Consider the following 18846-nt stretch of genomic DNA (forward strand, 5'->3'; position numbering starts at 1 on the left):
CAAATCAAAACTAAACTATATATAGTATTAATTTAATCAATGTAACTCTTACTATAATATTAATAGATGAACAATAATATATTGGTTAGAACATTGAATCCATGGGTGAAAATCCACTCCAGTGTTTCCACCCGGCCACCTTATTCGGCGCACTGTGCGCGTGTGCTGGTGAGTGAGAAGCCGACTCTTGTTTACAGCAGAGATTCCACGGAGGAGAGTGGAATCACGCACACACACACACACACGCACACTTGCACTCAGGCGGCTTGGAGGGAGCGAACGAACCGTGGGATTTTAGCAGCTGTATGTTCACGCAAGGTGGACGTGTTTTCCTCCAACACACCCGGATAAAGGAAGGGTGAACAACATCTTGTGTCCACGCTTTTGCGGAGCTCAATTTTGTAGCGTGGCACATTTCCCCCCCTTCTCGGCACCACGAAGTTCGACTGGAGGTGACGTGGGTTTTTGCTGTGAATCTCCGCATCGGAACCTTCCACAGCCCCACGGCAAACAGCACCGCCAATACTCGTTTGAGAGGCGACTTCATGGCATAAAACAACAGGCGTGTTTTTCATTCATTTCTTCTGTTTTTGCCCCCACTCAGCCACCACCCTTCTGCTGTGGATGTGGACGTGTGTGTTTTCTGCCCTCCTCCTCTCCACTTCCACGCAGCACACTGGCCTTAATGCACGAGGATGATGAGGATGATGACAATAACGTTTAATTTGTGATATACATATTTCATGTAGGATTATCGTCCCTTCATCTCAGGCCTGTTGTTGTTTTTGGAAGAAGACATGGAGACTGAAGACGGGGATTACCATCATCATGCATTCACTGGACAATCTTTCATAGCAGTCAATGGACTTTGCAGCAAATAATACTGTTGGGCTGACACTCCATTCACATTTGTCCACATTTAAAACCCTGGTGGACAAACAAGCAATCCAGCATTGATACAAGCCTTTGGGACAACATCATTTGTTTTATATTTAATTTTTGGAATTTTCTTTATTTTAACCCCAGCTTGGATTTTATTTATTATATTATTTTATTCTTTAACATTTTTTTAAACAATAATGTTGAGGAACATGAAAGCTGACAAATTAATGGGCATCTCGACCTTTTTTTGGGGTGTGTTGATGACCCTTTCCACCATGTGCATATGGACCTCATACGGAAAGAGTAAGTGTGATTTTTGCTGACATTTTTCTTAATGATTTATTATTAGTAGGAATGACCCAAATATAAGATAACCCTGAATATTAGACCTGTTTTTGGACAGATATTTTTGAGCACAAAATTAATGTTGTTTTAAATCATGTTTTTAATATCAGGGATACAACTGCCTCAATCTAGATTTGTAAGTTTAAACTACCTTGTTGACCCAAGTCTATGCAACACAATTTTTCAGGACCCACTTTGGAAAAATATTTTGTAAAACAAAAAACTAATCTTTTTTTTTTTTTTAATCATGTTTTCAAAATCAGTGAAACATTTGTCAGAATGTGAGCTTGCAACTACAGCACTGATCCGAACATAAGACAACACTGTGTATAAGATGTCCCATTTTTGGCTAAATATATTTTTAAGACAAAACTGATATATCTTTTTTAAAAATCATGTTTTCAATTTCACTGAAACAAGTGTCGGCATCTGGGTTTGCAAGTTTAAACTACCTTACTGATCCGGATATAAGACGTCCCTGAATATAAGATGACACATTTTTTAAGACAAATTGGATTTTTTAAAAAAAATCAGGTTTTCAAAGACCATAGAACAACTGTCTGAATCCTGATTTGCAAGTTCACCCCACGTTATTGACCTGAATATAAGGTGTGAGTGACAGGAAGAAAAACTTCAACTCCCCCAGAGAGAAGTCGTTTGGCGCCACCTGCCGATTTGCATGAGTAAATCTCCCGATGAACAACTTTTTTCAGCCTTTTTTTTCTAGGGAAGAAATACTGTCTTATATTTGGGTCTTATATTTATTATGTCAATTTATATATTTGTGTGAAAACTTAATGAATAAAATGGTGAGAATGGGTAAAATAAGCTTATATCCATTAAGAAAAGAGTGTTTTAAAGGAATATCCATATAATACAGTCATGGAAAAAATGATTAGACCACCCTTGTTTCTTCAGTTTATTGATCCATTTTAATGCCTGGTACAACAAAAGGTACAATTTTTTGGACAAATATAAAAGGATGACAACAAATATAGCTCATAAGAGTTTAATTTAAGAGCTGATATCTAGCAACTTCCATGGTTTTCTTGATAATAACCAAAATCGCTGAAGTTCTTACATGAATAACTATAGCATTGTATGTAACGTTTATGAGCTATTTTTGTTGTCAGTGTTATATTTCTCCAAAAAAAGGTACCTTGAGTTGTATCAGGCATTAAAATGAACAAGAAACTGAAGGAACAAGGGTGGTCTAATCATTTTTTCCATGACTGTATTTATCTACTAGTACATCTCACATTCACAAGCATTTACTATTACTGTACATTGTGTGAATGTTGGCTGACCATGTGGTGCATTCACTGCCCTGCTCAATCGTGGCAAAATTTGCTTTATGGAACACAAATGCCTCATTTGTTTAATCCTGTCTTATTATTTCAAGAAAAAAACACTATAACGAGACACATGTTGTTGTGATAGTCACGTCTCACGTTCAGCAATACGAGGAGCTGAAGGTTACTACTTTTAGGACCGTGTGGCCACTTTGCCTTTTGTTGTCATCCTCATAGTCTTTAAGTGTTATATAGCACATGACCATCTTTTAGTTAATTTCTTGAAACAAAATGATCACGTTCAGCCTCCATGCTAATAATTGTGCCACATTTCCCACTTTCATGCCTGTAGACCGGCTGATAAAGTGTCTGTAGTGGCCTCAGTGAAGGTTGTTTATTTTCTTTCCTGTCACTGCTTGTTAATCAATGATGTGACACAGCAGTGGAATATCAATGTGAGTTATAGTTGAGATTACATGAGCTCATGGTGCTGCCCATCTTGATGCACGTCTTTTAATGCCTCGTGTCCACTGTGTGTACCTACTCAGCACTAGTGATGTGTTTCCATTGGGAAAAACATGTACTACCAGGCACAAATCAGTGAAAACAGACCTGGTTGTGTTGATTGTAAGAGGAGTGTGTGTGTGTGTGTGTGTGTGTGTGAGTGTGAAGCATTTAATTGGCACCATCTACGGTTAGTAGTTTTAAATCAATGTCACCAGTAGCATTGGGGGTAATTGGAGTACAGGCGTCCTTTGTCCTGTTTCCATGAGTCAGTGTTCCCGCTCAGTTATTTAGAAAAGGAAAACCTGATAGTTGAATTAATCAAAAGTCAAAATCGATATACAATACGTATATTGATATATCGTATATTGATATATATATAGCGATATACAATGTATATCCAGATATTTTTTCCACAAAGCGAGCTTAGACAAAGTCAAATATGCACTTAAAGTTCTTTAATTATAATAAAAAAATAAAATAGTAAAAATAAAATAGTCCATTCTCCTTTTGAAATAAATAAAGAAAATGTAAAATATAATCATCAGTCTTCTTTATAACAAACCTTTAGCTATGATCAAATCCTCAGCTAATACCAAAAGCACAAAAGAACAAAATATGAAATAAAGTGCCCCATTTAAGAGGACATTTTTAAATGTCAGCCGCGACTCAAAAATACTTTACTTTGAACAGTATTTTTTTTTTTACAAAGCATAACCTGAGGAGGTTAAAAGGAGAGACAAAAAAGTGAGTGGAAACACCTTCATTATGTGTAGAAGTACAAATAAACTTGATTGCAAATTTGTTCATTTAAAATTGGCCATCACTTCATCAAAATGAAATTATTTTAATATTTTATCTTGGCTAGCACCTCTCAAAAAAATGCAATGACAATTACTGTATGTTACGTCACCCATATGGTATCGACTCGACATGTTTGACCGGGTACTGTAAAGATAGTACCTTCATTTGCCAATGAAAAAGCAAGCTGATGATACTATTGTAGTATTTAGTGCTTAAGGGGGACCTCGCTCTGTTCATCGTGTTAGCAATGGCTCTCAGGAAATGTTTGTTCGGTTGTGAGGGAAAGCTAATTTTACTTAGCTTTCCTAACGAGTTAAGCATCAACGAAACTTACATGGGATTGTTTTGTGAACATTGGCCAATACGAAGCTGGGCTATCCACCAAACTGTTGCCGAAGTTCGACGCCTTTCCAACGTTACTTGGTTGTGTTGAAGAGTCAGAAGAGCAAGCTGTAACAATTGATCAGTGTCGTAACTGTGTTTATTTTCTGTAAGTAATCGGGCAAAAGCGGTTGTCTGTGTAGCGTTATAGAGTGTGCATACAGGGCTGTATGTTAAAAGCGGACATTTTAAAAAGATAAATCGCAGTTTACGATCAACTCCTATACCGGCAAAATTAGAAAGTGGTCTTCAGCAGCTGTCCGGAAATCCTCGGGAGCACTTGGGAGTGTGACCAATCACAGCGGTGTGGGCTGTGATTGGAGGGTGGTGGTAAATTACACAGACCGTTTGGGTGGGAAGCAGGAAACCCAAGGAAACATTGCTGGAAGAGGCGCCGAGTCTGGAAGATCAAGAAAGCTTTCTGTGCTGCGTGTAGCTGCTCTATAGGAGTCCAGAAGTCAATACAAAGGCCTGAAAATGAGTATAGTAGGTCTCCTTTAAAAGGAAAGGAAAGCATGACAAGTTGTCGATGTATTATGGTCCTAATATTGTATGAGCTAGTTACAATGTCCCAAACAGCTGCATAAATTCCTTATCTGCAAGTCTTTCTTGTGCGTTACCATGCATGTGTGACAAGCCCGTGTCAAGGATGTCAAAGTGTGTCAGTAGGCTAGTTTACGCCATTGCAGCCTCGCGCTGTCCCGTGGCTCCTCCTGTGGCTGCCAGCTGAGGTTTTCAATGCTTAATTAAACACTTTATTTCAAGTGGCCAATTTTTGCCTTCGCTCGAACGCAGCACGTACAGTACAGTATTACATCCTGGCCCCGCTTAATTACACAGACATCCTGAGACAAAGAGTGTATATGATTTGCAGATCCATCATTTATTCATCTATCCGTTTCACAAAGCAAAGCAGGACATTGTCATAATTATGGACATGGTCACCAAACAACATAGAATCCTGAAATCAAATAATTGTAATTGAAATGTTCTTACGTCAACGCCAGAATATACTTGTTGGACAGTGACAATCACTTTCAGCTATTGATGTTCGATACTGGCTTTTTTACCAATAACATCTCATATCTCCTGTCATGGAATTAGCACATGGTGGTGACCCACAGTGTATGTTATATATATATTTTATGCCAATATAGGGCCGATATTATTGGACATCCCTACTCTCAACACAGCAGGGCTGTGGAAGTTACTGTTACACAGATACTGTCCCACCTTTGTTACGGCTCTGATACAACATACTGTACAAAGCTGGACATTTTGCGGGTTGACTTGATCCTTCCATTCCTTGTCGGTGCTGTACACACAGAACAGACAACACAGAAACAAGCCATCCTTTCGGGGAGAAAGTGAAATTGAAAGAGGCTTTTAATTGATGAAGCTTATTTTGCCGCACACATTTTGTGCACCTTTTCTAAATGTTATACGCATTCTGAGAGTTTGATTTTAGGGTTTTTGGGTGCAACTTTAAAGGTGTATTTGTAGGGCAAAATCAGTGTTCATTTTGACACCAGTTTATAAATTTGTTTTAGTTTTTTTTTGGGTGGGGCTGAAATGTATACTGTGTTAGTGTTAGTCATGCTTTAGTCATCCGAATGGATTAAGAATATGAAAATGAACTAAAATTACAAGTTACCTGCAAAACTGCAAAGCTTCTCATTAATAAAATTCATTATAAAAAATAACCTGCTCTCATTGCATATATCAGTAGCTCAATAATTTCACACTAACCTCAGGGATTTCTTTGACCTGAAATTAAAAAAACATTTCAACCTTTTTTTCAGATGCTGAATAATATTATATGAATAATAATAGCTAGTACAACTACTACATGAAATACTAAATCATCTAACACACTAGGCATCTGTAATCCAACTCTGCTCTTTGTCGGCAGTAAAAACAGCAGTAAACATAACAACTACAAAGAAATAACAGATTATTGTCACTTCTCTAATAAATTTCACATGTCAGGATGACTCACCTGATGATGCTGCTGCTTCAAGTTTGTTGTGTTTTTAGCTGTGATAATCGCTCCACGTGGTTGTTCTCCATAGCATCAAAAAGGAAATGGTAATGGTTTTAGTTTATTTTGAACATGAATACAAGGTTACATTGGAGTACATTTTATGTTTACAGTTATACAATTTACACAATATACACAAGGGAGTAGGAAGAAGCAGAGCTTATTCAATCCTATCCCTTCTCCGTATCACAGCAGTTACGAATAAATTTGTTTACTTCCTGTGCTCAATATATACAAGTTACCAATTTTTTAGTGACAGAGGAAAATGATAAAGATGTGTAATTGTACGGGTCACAGTTTGTAAATGGCTATGATGGTAATATCGATACTTGTAATGTAATATCTCCTCTTTTGCTAAAGAGAATTGTTTTACATTATTGGGTAGCAGGTTTGCTTTGTGCATGATTTTATCTTTTAAAATATAAGGGTGTCCCGATTCAATATTGATATCGGATACTGGCCCAATACCTGCAAAAAAAAACAAGTATCGGCCTGAACCTAAAATCCCCGATGTTGGCACTCAGATACAAGCAGTCCATTGCTGCCGCCACGCCAGTAGTTTTATCCAGCAGCGCCAAATTCAGCATGTGATCACAACAGTGTGTGCTAGCATGTTTAACAAGGAGAAGTGATGTTGGCTGTGTGGCAGTTTTGTTTGATAAATTCCAAAAAAGATGTTGTACCTGAGTGCAAAACTTGGCATGCACAAGCTTTTCATGGTGGCACAGAACCAGGGAAGTTGAATACGACCAACCTCATTGCGCATTTGAAGCAGCATCATAAAAAAAAAACGACATGAGGTCATGACTCCCTCTCGCATCCACCACTGTTTTTGCAAAGCGCGAGAAACTCCCACGGAACAGCAAAAAGTCATTGGCTGTAAGAGAAAAGAGTCAGCCCCTGTAAGTGGTAGGTAATGTCGAGTTTAAAATCTTCATTGAGTACCTCAAGCTTCACTACATTATGCCTATTGTGGACAAAACTACACACCAGATGCATTACGAAATAAATAGGGCAGTTTTTCCTATTCCTATTGTTGCTGACTAATGTTCTCTGTTTGCGTAATATCACTTGATCAAGCCTTTTGTAACATTTCACTCTACAAAACAAGTATTAAAAGTATGTATGATTTGTGTTAATATCAGGCAATTATTCAAGGCTGCAATATTGGTATCGTATCAGAACACCCCGATTTAAAAATGTACTACATCAGTGAATTTCAATATTTGTGATTACAGGAATAAATGTATCCATATGTCTACTCTTTTCTTTCTCCCAGTTGTAGATAGATATATTGCAGCATACGCTCTCCTTTTCGCGGCGGAAAATTCCCTCCCTCCCTCACATAGACAGTAGTTCTGATTGGATGTCCTCTGTAACTCCCACCCCTACCCACCCACCGCCTCAATAGCTGTGATTGCACATATTGCTAACTTGACCGTTCTGTCAGTTAATGTCATCATACTTTTTGTCTATATGCATTTGTTTTGATTGTTGATGAAGATTGTTGACGAAAACTATGACAAAAATGAATCGCCAACGGAACTAACGCTCGTCAAAACAGAATTGTGTGACCTTTGACTTTGTTGTGCTTCTTTTCTCTTAAATCCTTGCAGAAAAGGCTTGCACAAGCGTGATGCATTTTTAATAGATTACTTCCTTACTTCCTAGTAGAAAAAGGGGTTGTCTCTTGAATAATATAGAAGTAAACTCAAAGTATGAGTGATCAAACTAATCAGCTGTAAGTACTTGCATGCCCTTTTACCTTCTCCCAACAGATGGAGAATTTTTGTGTGTGAGAGTTGTTGTGACGAGTGTGTGTGTCGTGTTACTGATTTGTTTTCTGGTATGGGCTATCTGAGCCCCACTGTTTGAAGTGAGGTCCACTGAGGGGAAGTGGCCCACCAGACCAGTGGTCAGATGACTTCCAGTATGCTGAGGATTAGAGCCAGCTGATGTGGCAGGTGTTGAGGGGATGTGACCGCCCTATGACCAGCTCCCAGCTCTTTCCTTTCCTTTTTTTGTCACATGTGAAGAATCACATAATGACGTAGTAGAAGTGCTAATCCCCATGAGCGGGTTTTAGGCTAATATGAAGACTGACCACAGCATTCTTTTCTGCCTTCGTAACAAGCTGACGTCAGCTGGTTGTCACAGTTACTGTAACCGACAAAGTATGACATGACCAAAGCCTTTATGAATGTGCTCTCTAGGGCGCACTCACACTAGGCAATATGTGCATGCACAAGAACTTTGACGCATCCACAAACTAATTTAGTCATGTAATTAATGCGATAGCTCTTCCATGAAGTTATTCATGCTAGGCACCGACTTGCATAATAGAAATAAACATAACCTCTCTAAATAATGCAAGTCCAAGCCCTTGGTGCGCTTGTTCATGACGAGCATATACATATCTCATATACCTTTATAAACAATGCAATCGTTCCACTCGGCAATTAACAGTAACCTTCAGTTTGCATGGGAGAAATAAACAGAAATTAACAGAAAGGTAAAAAATAATACACAAAAGTCAAAGTCAAAAACCCACAGTGCACCACATACGGACACGTGTTTTTTGTGATATTAAGACTTTTTTCTCAAAACACAACATTCCAACTTACACCCTTTTGTTGTTACATTACAACCAGGGGTGTCGCAAGACACCCAGCTGTTCCGTTTGTGTTTACTTTGCCGACCAAATGTCTCAGTGAGTGTTGACTGTCTGGATGAAGACTCTGCATCTTCATGTGTAGTTTTTTTCCCAAATGGGAAAACTGGGTCAGGCGGATATGTTTGATGCGGGCGAGTTTGTTTTCTTGCCTTTTATGTTGCTACCACTTTCGAATAAGTTGGCCATTATGGCTCGTTCACGTTGATGGGCTTACCCTGCTCATTATTGATAACTTCTACTATGTTTCTTTGCATTGCTCCTCACAAAACTCCACTCTTTTACTGTGTGTGTATGTTGCTGGCCCCGCCTCCCCCCACAGACACAAAACGACTGTATGACTGACGAGGTCTCACTCTGTTCACTATTGTTCTGTGCGTCTAGGTGCAGAACCAATGCACAGACTGATTACCTCTTCCTGCCTGTTTTTGAGGTACTGGACACTGATTTTTAAAAAAATACAATAAAAAGCACCATGCCAGGGTCTCAAACCACAATTGTCCATGTTATGTGCCGGCAATATTACAATTGCGCCATGCTGATAGAGACAATGTGGGGAAACTCCTCAATAAATGTCTGCCAGATTTCAGAGATACCAATACTGTATCGCTATTAATATACAGTCCCCTTATTTTGAAATACATCGTCACCGATTAGCCTGACCTATGTTACTGCTTGGAGTTAGTGACTAATTTCCACTGATGATTGGTGGTACATCAGTCCTTACAAAGTTGGCGCTCAGCCAAATGTAACAAGCGTAAATAGAATGCTGAAGGGTTCATCCAAACATCTACACTACAACATCACAACATCAGGAGCAGTTGAGAATCAATATTTATCTAATAACATGACAAACATATTAAACATTTTAAAGAAAATACATCTACCCATCAGAGGTGTCAAATCCTCCTACTCAGTCAGCCATTGCAGGCATAACTTGGCTTGTTGAACAGTTGCTCTGGTCAAGCAATCAGAGGACCGAAAAGTGCTGATGTCACTGTGGTCCGGCTTGCTGATTGCTGAAGTCTGATTGGCTTAAAAAAAAACAAAAAACAGCCCCACTGCTAATAGTGTGTATGTGACATAGACCAACACACTACTGGAAGCACTGCAGTCAAGAAACACGCTACGAAATGAAAATAATTGATTGTTGGAATAAATTAATATAATTTTATGGAACAAATACTAGAATTTAAGTTGTAAATGTAGTTTAATGATTCTCATAGTGTTCAGGCCAGCAGAAAAGGCCTAGCTGGCCCTGACTGCACGCCACTGAAAATGTATCATTTTGTCTCGTAATATTACATTTTTTATTCTTGTGAGATTACCACTTGTAAGAATACTGGGACTTTTTATTTTCAAAACATTATGTCTTTTTCTTGTGACATTAAGACTTTTTTCTTACAATATAACAACTTTTACAAGAATTACAAGAATGAAGTTATAATTTTCCTAATTTTGTCATTGTATTGCAGCATTATTTTTTGTCATAATACTAGAACATTTTCCTCATAATAATTACTTTTTGCAAAATTACCTTTTTATTCTCAAAACTTTACCACTTTTTTCTTGTAACTTTACAACTTTTTCTTCTAATTATTATTTTTTCAGTGTGGCCATCATACTCTTGTACGCTCTCTATGGAGTGTCATTTTTGTAAATGAATTAAATGAATTACAAACAAAGAGTTTCCTGTGCAAATAAAAACAATAATAAGTATTGCTGCAGCCTTGATGACATTTTGACGCCCGAAAATGAAACTGTGTCCTTGAACCCAACACTCTCACAGAGAAGAATGTCCCTCCTAATCTTGCCGGAGTTTACAGCTGCATGCCTGGTGAAGGATGCAATTATGCGTTTTCCCATAATGCTCTGTCAGTGGCATGATGATAAACAGCGCGACATTCGGTCTCTGTAAGTCTATAGTTGACGCTCATGTTGCCGTCAGCTGAAAGGGATACTAATTTTGTTTAAAAATAGCCTCTGTTTACCGAATTAAAATCAGATTAGGCGCCCATTAAGCTCTGTTTGGGTCACAAAATGGGGTCATGTTTTAGAGTGTGTGTGTGTTTTTTTTTTTTAGGGACAGACACTGGAGTGCAGCGGGCCAAGGTTTATCAATCATAAACATGAGCCGACAGATCCCATTCCGCTGGCCAGATAGGCGTGTTTACTGAGCAGTGTGAAGAGCAAAGACAAGCAGACGGGGCTCGTTTTGGCTTGCCTTCAATTTCACCTCTTCCTGTTTACGTAATGATGAATGAAAGCTTTGCTATCGAGACGCCGCTCCGGCATTGTTGGCCTCGCAGCGCACTGACTCACCGGCAGCCATCACAAGCAGCCTGCAGGCTTAAGTTTAGGGTGAGAACTCTCCCCAATCCCCTTTTTGAAGGAAATGATTGGCATTCCTGGTGGTTAACTAATGAGGAGAGAGAGGTGGCTTTTACTTTCTTTCTCCGCTTCAGCCTTGCCTTTTAGGATTTCAGTTTGTAGCTGAAATCTTCCACTTGCAACCCTCCAGCCTCTCCATTGCCTGGCCCTGATTTTAATAATGGCCTCATCAGGAAGTGGGGGCTGAGAGTTTCTCTACTAACAAACAAATTAGCCTTTGTGTGCCAGTAGCTCCACTCCTCCTCCCTCGCCTTCCTACTGCGCACGCTGCCTGCAAGAAAATTCTTAATGAAAAAAAAAGACTGCAGCCTGGGGGTTTCGTGTTTGATTGCAGCATGTATTTTATTTATTTGTAATTTTAGCGGCGTCATCATTCTTAATGGAACCAGTGAGATAGATGGTTAGATAAACAAATTCAGCTGCTATTTTGCCACTTCAAATAATCCCACAGAGCACATGTGACATTGCCTCCCAGCCATGTTTTTTGACTGGGATCATGAACTCCAGTTGGAAAACATGGCTGTTTGTCTCCTTAGACACACTATGACAGTGGCTGCTCCACTGTGTTAAGCCTCTGTAAGAACATAACAGGTTTAAGCAAGGAGCTCATATGTCAAGGCATTTCCTGCACTGCTTGTTGAAGCCCCAACCTTCACTCTGCAAAACAGTCAAGAAGTAAATGTAGCGCTGTTAAATATATAGAAATAACATGTAGCCCCAAGAATAGTGCGCTCTGAAACTACTAATTTGTGTTTAGACAAACAAATTACCCCTCTGCGATCAATAAAGTTTCTCTATCGCAATTCCTTTGATCCACCGTGGGGAAAATTAATCATCAATTGAATAATCTGTAATTTTTCAATCAAAATTAATATTCCATGTCACAATTTACACATACGCATATTTTTTAAACAAAGCATGAACTGGAAATGTAGATAGCATAGCTGACATCTTCTCCTTCTTCAGACACAAACTAGTTAAGGCTGAATCAACTGTGCCTCTGTTGGATGCAGCCAAGTAGTGCACTCCATTTTTTCTCAATTGATTCAAAACGTGCTCAATCACCAATTAGTTTTATGCAATCAAAAGAAAGAATGATGTGGAATTTTTTTTCTAAATATTATATTATTATATATGAATATTTTATATGTATATTTTAGAATTATTATTATAATATTAATAACTTCTATTATACTTTGGCAATTATTAACCCTGCCGCAATTGCCAACACTCTAAAGCTATTTGTAGGACTAAAAAAACAACACACAATTTAACCCTTAAAATTAACATGTATTTTTAAAAATATGATCATATTACCAGTTGTTGTGAATGACATTTATTAGCGCTGCAAATCTCTTTGTGACAGACGATTTAAATCTAGATACACAAGTTACGATATATAATATATTTTATATAATATATTTAAAAAAAACAATAATTTGATATGATTTGATTCAGTGTAGAAACGATAAGATTTGATTCGATGTAGACAATCTTAAATTATAAAATATAGATGCCAATTATATGAAAGTGGCATTTTTACAGTATTTTCAAATGTGTCAAAGAGCGCATCATTTCCCCAAGTATGCTGTAAGGCACTGACAAAAATAAACAGAATAACATGTCAAATGTATGGCTGCGCCGATCAGGGTCTTATGCTGCCGATTGCGATATCCGAATCGGTAGATTTTTGAATTTGCTATTGTCTATATGATATGAAAAAGAGAACCATAAACTCACCTTCATTTAGACAAAAACATACTGTATATGACTTAATTTTCAAGAGAACATATATCACTGGTGAAAGTCATAGAGGATGAGACGCCTTCTTTAAGGAGACTTTGCATGTGAGTACATTGGTGGAGCTCTAGCAGGACTTCCACTAGGACGTAGGTGGGTTCCAAGTGAGAGAGCAGCCGGCCAACCCGGTGTCTTCCACCGCTGACGAATGATGGTCATCATGAATTCAATCGTTATTATATACTGTAGTGTCCAGCGTTTTGGCTACATTAGCTGCCGTTTGACTGATGATCACATTATGATACTGAAACTCACAATTGTATTGTATTGTATTTGTACTTTATTTATCCCACAGCGGGGATACACAATACTCTGTCAAGTGTTTATTCTTCAAATGCTGTATTAAATTAAGGGAAAGGCTTCTTGAGACGTCATCTGTACTTCTGTGAAGTAGTACAGAAGTTCAGAGTTCACAGAAGTACAGATGACGTCTCAAGAAGCCTTTCCCTCGATGGACAACTCCTGTACGACTGAGAGCCTACACAGACGTATTAAATTAAAGCTTTTTAACATGCTCCCCTGACGAGATTTTTCATGGCATTTTGTGCAGGGTCACATGCTATGCACATGCCGATCACGTGCTTTTTCACGGAAATCGGCCGATTTTGATCGGTGGCCGATTAATCTGAGCATCCCTAGTCAAATGTAACAAAAAAGACTTGCTGAATGAATCATGATTTCATTTGATTTTGTTTGATGGGATCCATATAAACTAGAACATTGTAAAAACACAAGTGTTAGCATTCAGTCCAGTCAATAATACAAAATAAATAAATACAGCCGTGCAAAGTCCCTCAAATAATGACCCATTTCTTCAAAAGTGGCAAAAATGTGTCCAAGCAAAGATAAGTCAATAGCACGATTTGCTACACGGTGCAATGAAAATGCTGTGTTAGTTTGGAAACGTAAACAACATACATAACATACTGAAAATGTCATAACAATAATAAGCGTGCAACATTTCAGACAGAGCATAGTGTTGTCAACACTCCAGATAGGTAACAAAGGTGCAACATTTCAAAGTAAACAAATATTTATATGGTGCAGTACTACACTGCAGCTTACTGAGAGTGCTCCCTAATGTTTTGCCACTCTCATGTTGCTAAATAAAATAACCATATCGTATGAAATTAGTATTTCAAACAACCTCAGTTGGCTGCGGTGTCATTATTTGCTGAAACATGTGAACATCGAGGTTCAGATTGTTAAATCATGTTGTAACGCCTCGGCAACATGACAGGTTGCGTCCATGAAGGTGTTTAAGTTCATCCAGCTAACCTCAAAAATAAACCATTAAAAGGCAAGCACATTAAGAGAAGGAATGTTTGGTAATTGTTGGGGCAATGAAAGGGAAAGTAGCTTGTCATCAATAATAAATTGTGTCGTTATTGTCAACGTCTTTGTGAGTGTGTGAGAGGATGCCCCAGGCACTGTGGTGTCAAGTGACGACTCCTAAGCGGTTTGGGTCTAATTTACATCCTGATGTAATATACTGAGGGTGCATGGATGTGTTATCATCCCATCATTTTTTTCACAAGACTGTACTGAATATATTTGTTTGTGTAAGGTAACTCTTCTTCTCCTGAACCGCTGCATACAAAAGGGGGAAAATTTGGAAGAACATGAATTTCTACTGTGTTACCTGTGTTATTATTTTTCTGACAAATACACCACATGGTGACGCTATTATTAAACTGTAAAGTTTGAGCCCCGTAAGTTGGATTGACTTGAAATTTCTTACACAGCACGCAAAACCTCCTCCTTAACATCAGCATGTTATAGTGAATCACCACAAAATTTGGTACTCGCATTTCAGGGACTGACAAACACATGTATGTAAAATTTTATCAAAATTGGTTGAAAAACATGGCTGCCATCAAGCAAAACGTACGGCCTGAGCAATTAATTGGTCAAGTCATTGACCATTTGACGACATGTCCCTCTATTTCTTCCAGTCTGCGGTCCCAGTATTGATATCCGAAACGACATCAGCGAGTTCAAGCTTCTGGAGAACTGCACTGTCGTGGAGGGCTACCTGCAGATCCTCCTTATCAAGACCAACAACAGCAAGACCAAGAACCAGGAGGTGTTCCGCTCCCTCAGCTTCCCCAAGCTGACTGTCATTACGGACTACCTGCTGCTGTTCCGTGTTCCCGGCTTGGACAGCCTGAGCACGCTCTTCCCCAATCTCAGCGTCATCCGCGGGCGAAATCTCTTCTACAACTACGCCCTGGTGGTCTACGAGATGACCAGCCTGAAGGATATCGGCTTGTATAACCTGAGGAACATCACTCGTGGGGCGATCCGGATCGAGAAGAACCCTGAGCTCTGCTACTTGGACTCTGTGGACTGGTCTCTTATTATGGATGCTGAGTTTAACAACATTGTGAGTGGGAATAAGAAGGCCAAGGAGTGTGACAATGTCTGTCCTGGCATCATGGAGGATAACCCGCTCTGTCAACAGACCACATTCAATAACAAACAGGAGTACCGCTGCTGGACCTCCAACCGATGTCAGAAAGGTAAGCCCAGTTCTTCTCTCAGTTTTCTAATGTTATTTCCTGCATGTTGGCACGTTTCATTCTTACAATCTGACAAATCCTGTGAAGCCATTTCGTCTTTTGCTTTAATTTCCGTCTACAGATCTGCAGGATTGTCCTCGCCTTGCCAGTGCAAACATCTTTGCTCTGTTCATTATATAGGGTTGTCTCGTCTTTAGGGCTATTTTTTTTAGGCTATTTATGGAGCTGCAGTATAGAGCAGCAGGTATTAGTTGAGAGACCTACTTTGCTTGAGGTTGAAAGTGACTCTGCCAAGAAATCAGCTAGGCTACCTGTCTGGACTTTGTCAGTTAAATATTTGCCTTAGGGACTTTTTGGGGGGGGACGGTGGGGGCGATTTATGAAAGGGGGTGTATTGACAAATCATTTTGGGGGAGAGTCATCCCTGTTTAACTCCAGCGTTTGGGTTGTGCGAAAAACAGTTCAGATGAGGGTCATGTGACCCGTCTGAAAAGTCTGAAACTTGATTTGCAAGTTTAAACAACCGTATTGACTTCGCTGGGTTCTGTATACAAGGCACAGACGAATAAATGCCCGATCTACCGTTCCGGCTATTTTGCTCACCTTTAGTTCACCAGACCTTCATGTAGACTTGAATCACATTTTTGATTGCAGTCTATTGTTTTCTGACTTGAATTCCAAGTACTTCCTTCTCAAAGTATTGTGTTTCTCATACAATATATCCCTTTCCCTTGGCCACCCATGCACTGTTCCCAACATTTTCCTCCTAAGGTCGGGGTCAGGAATGATTATTCAAGCGTAAAGGAAGGGTCACGCACTTTTATTGTTGCACTACAAAAGGGCCGCTCATGGGTTTTTGTCAGGGGTCCTTCAGTCTGTTTTAAAAAGCCTTTAAACCCAAACAATAGTTGTCAATTTGGATTCATCCCAAAGGCATTTCCAGTCTGTTTTTTTTTGGATGAAGTCCGACTATCTTATCTGACGGAGTCTAGCAGGACCCTTAATTTGTAGCAGAAATCCTTCACCTTCAGATGATGGTGGGAAAATGCTTCTCTGACCCGTTTCTACTGGAGACCTGTTTACTGCTCCCATAGTCAGTTAGTCTCAAACCCACCCAGCCCCCAACCCTCCCACCCATCCCTCAGAACAAATAGTGGAGATCAAGCTTGCATCCTTTCCCTAGTGACTTCCCTCAGTGCTTCTTGATGGACTTTATTGTTGTACTTTGGGTTGATTTGTGTTCGTGTTGGCTGACCTATGTGCTGTTATTGATTGTTTTGATCCATAAAACATCGGCAATGGAATTTAAAGAATTACTGTGGTTTGAAAATATATGTTCTCAAGGTCTAAAAAAGGCTTTGTTTTTGAGAATAACGCAAAGTCATTGGCAGTAATCGACTTTACGTGACATTGTCCCGTAACGGTGTAAAACTGTGAGACCCTCTGTTGTTCCCCTCACACGAGAGCATGTTTTGAAGCAGTCTCAGAGGCCCAGGCCGAGGTCAGGGTAAATGCATTCATCTAGAGGGGGGCCTTGAAGACTCAAGGCTGCAGATAAAGGCTTCAGAGAGGAGGGACAATAAGAAAATAAGAATTAATAATAGGACAGACTGAAGCTTGACGATGATGGGCTGTGATATTCAAAGATAAATTTATTTAACAATTTGTGGGTTATTCATCTTTAAAATAAGAGTAATTACGCTGGCATTGCCGCTTCATTCCCTTCGATATGAGGTTAGCGTTGGAAATTCAACATAAGTTTGTTAATAAGCGAACAATAAATGAATGAAAGCTAAAATTACAATTATGAAAACTTTAATTGAAGGCAATTAGTGTTTCACCTTTAAGTCAAAATTCTTGTTAAGTTCTTTAGCCTGTTCAAAAAGAAGTCTTAAGTCTTCATATAGTGTCTTTTACTAATGAAGATATCACTACGTTTTCCTGTTTGACTCTGGGGACGATCAATTCATCAATTATTTGTTTTTTAAAATATTCTTTTTAGTAGAATGATGTTCTAAACTTCTATTTCCATGCCGCTGTCATCTTTAGCACAATAATGATGCCATAGTTGACGTCTGTGTGTTTGTAGCTCAACATCCCGTAGCTATAATCTGGGAAGCCATCATATGGTTCTTCTTTATATCGCAAACTACCTGCAACCAAATAACCTTTGATGATTGTAGCCAAGTAATGCACGCCCGTCACTTATTATATATAATATTTATGTAGCTTCAAAGTCTATTCCATTTAGGGTGCCCTAAAACAGTCAAAGATTCCTTCCTGTTGCTTTTAAGACTAATAAACCACCTTCTTCTTCCTGCTTGTCTCCTCCCTACACCCTGACATAATTGTCTTATTTTTCCTTCCGCACAGATGTTCCTTCAAGGGCATGCAGTGGTTTTCCTAGTCAATACAGGCCCTGTCTCCTCTTTAATTACACTCCATGAGGCAAGGAGGAGGGTTTTGTAGCCTAACACACCACTTTAGCCTCTGGGCCTTTTTCAGCTCATTCATAGCAAAGTCTGCTTCCCACATGTTTGTCCACTTTCCCGCAACAGTGTGGCGTTTAAGAGGGGGCCCCGCGGTGCTGAATTGCCATAATAAGTCAGTCCAATTAATAGTTGGCCTGAGTGGGAGTGATGGCGCCGAGGATGCGTAGATTGGTGTTTTTTCTTCCGAGGCAGGCTAGGCAGCGATGGGTAGAGAGGCTGTGACCGACGAGCCGCATGAAAGAGGCGGAGCTCTAAGCGAAAATGTCAGACAAATGTCAAATATACAAGCTCAATGCTAAGCTCTCACTAAAGCTCGGAGGAGTGAAAACAGCGCTGTAGTAAATCTTTCGCAGTCTTTCCTCACTCCTCACATCTCTGATTGTCCTTGTCAGTCACTCTTCTGGTGTTTCCGGCTCTCTATTTTCACCTCACCTCTTTTTCCGCGGTGCTTATCAGGAGCTGTTAACATCTCCGCCTGTCAGATATCTCTTGTCCGAGGGCCTCCTCTCATCGCAGCAGCGCCGGCCAACTGGCTTGTTTGTTTAGGCCCCAAATCCTCTGACATGACACGTTGTTTGCTTTGAGTTTGTGGGGGATCCTGTGACTACAAAAAATGGCTAGCCTGCTTCAAATTGTCCTCCTCAGGTCCTCAGACCATTTTCACAAAACCACGGCTATTTTAAAATATGGACGTTAATTCATATGGGGAAATTAACATCTC

General features: G+C 39.4%; 1 protein-coding gene across 1 annotated transcript in view; it reads left to right on the forward strand.

The window, feature by feature from the left end:
* Window positions 1-186: 186 nt before the first annotated feature.
* Window positions 187-18846, forward strand: part of LOC129181026 (insulin-like growth factor 1 receptor) — a 98504-nt gene continuing 79844 nt past the window's right edge. Inside the window, exons 1-2 of the mRNA XM_054775624.1 lie at window positions 187-1185; window positions 15067-15633. Coding sequence (XP_054631599.1) covers window positions 1080-1185; window positions 15067-15633 — 673 coding nt within the window. The 5' untranslated portion in view covers window positions 187-1079. The remainder of the gene's footprint in view (window positions 1186-15066; window positions 15634-18846) is intronic.

The sequence above is a fragment of the Dunckerocampus dactyliophorus genome, chromosome 5, assembly GCF_027744805.1.
Source record: "Dunckerocampus dactyliophorus isolate RoL2022-P2 chromosome 5, RoL_Ddac_1.1, whole genome shotgun sequence".
In the NCBI taxonomy this organism is placed as follows: Eukaryota; Metazoa; Chordata; class Actinopteri; order Syngnathiformes; family Syngnathidae; genus Dunckerocampus; species Dunckerocampus dactyliophorus.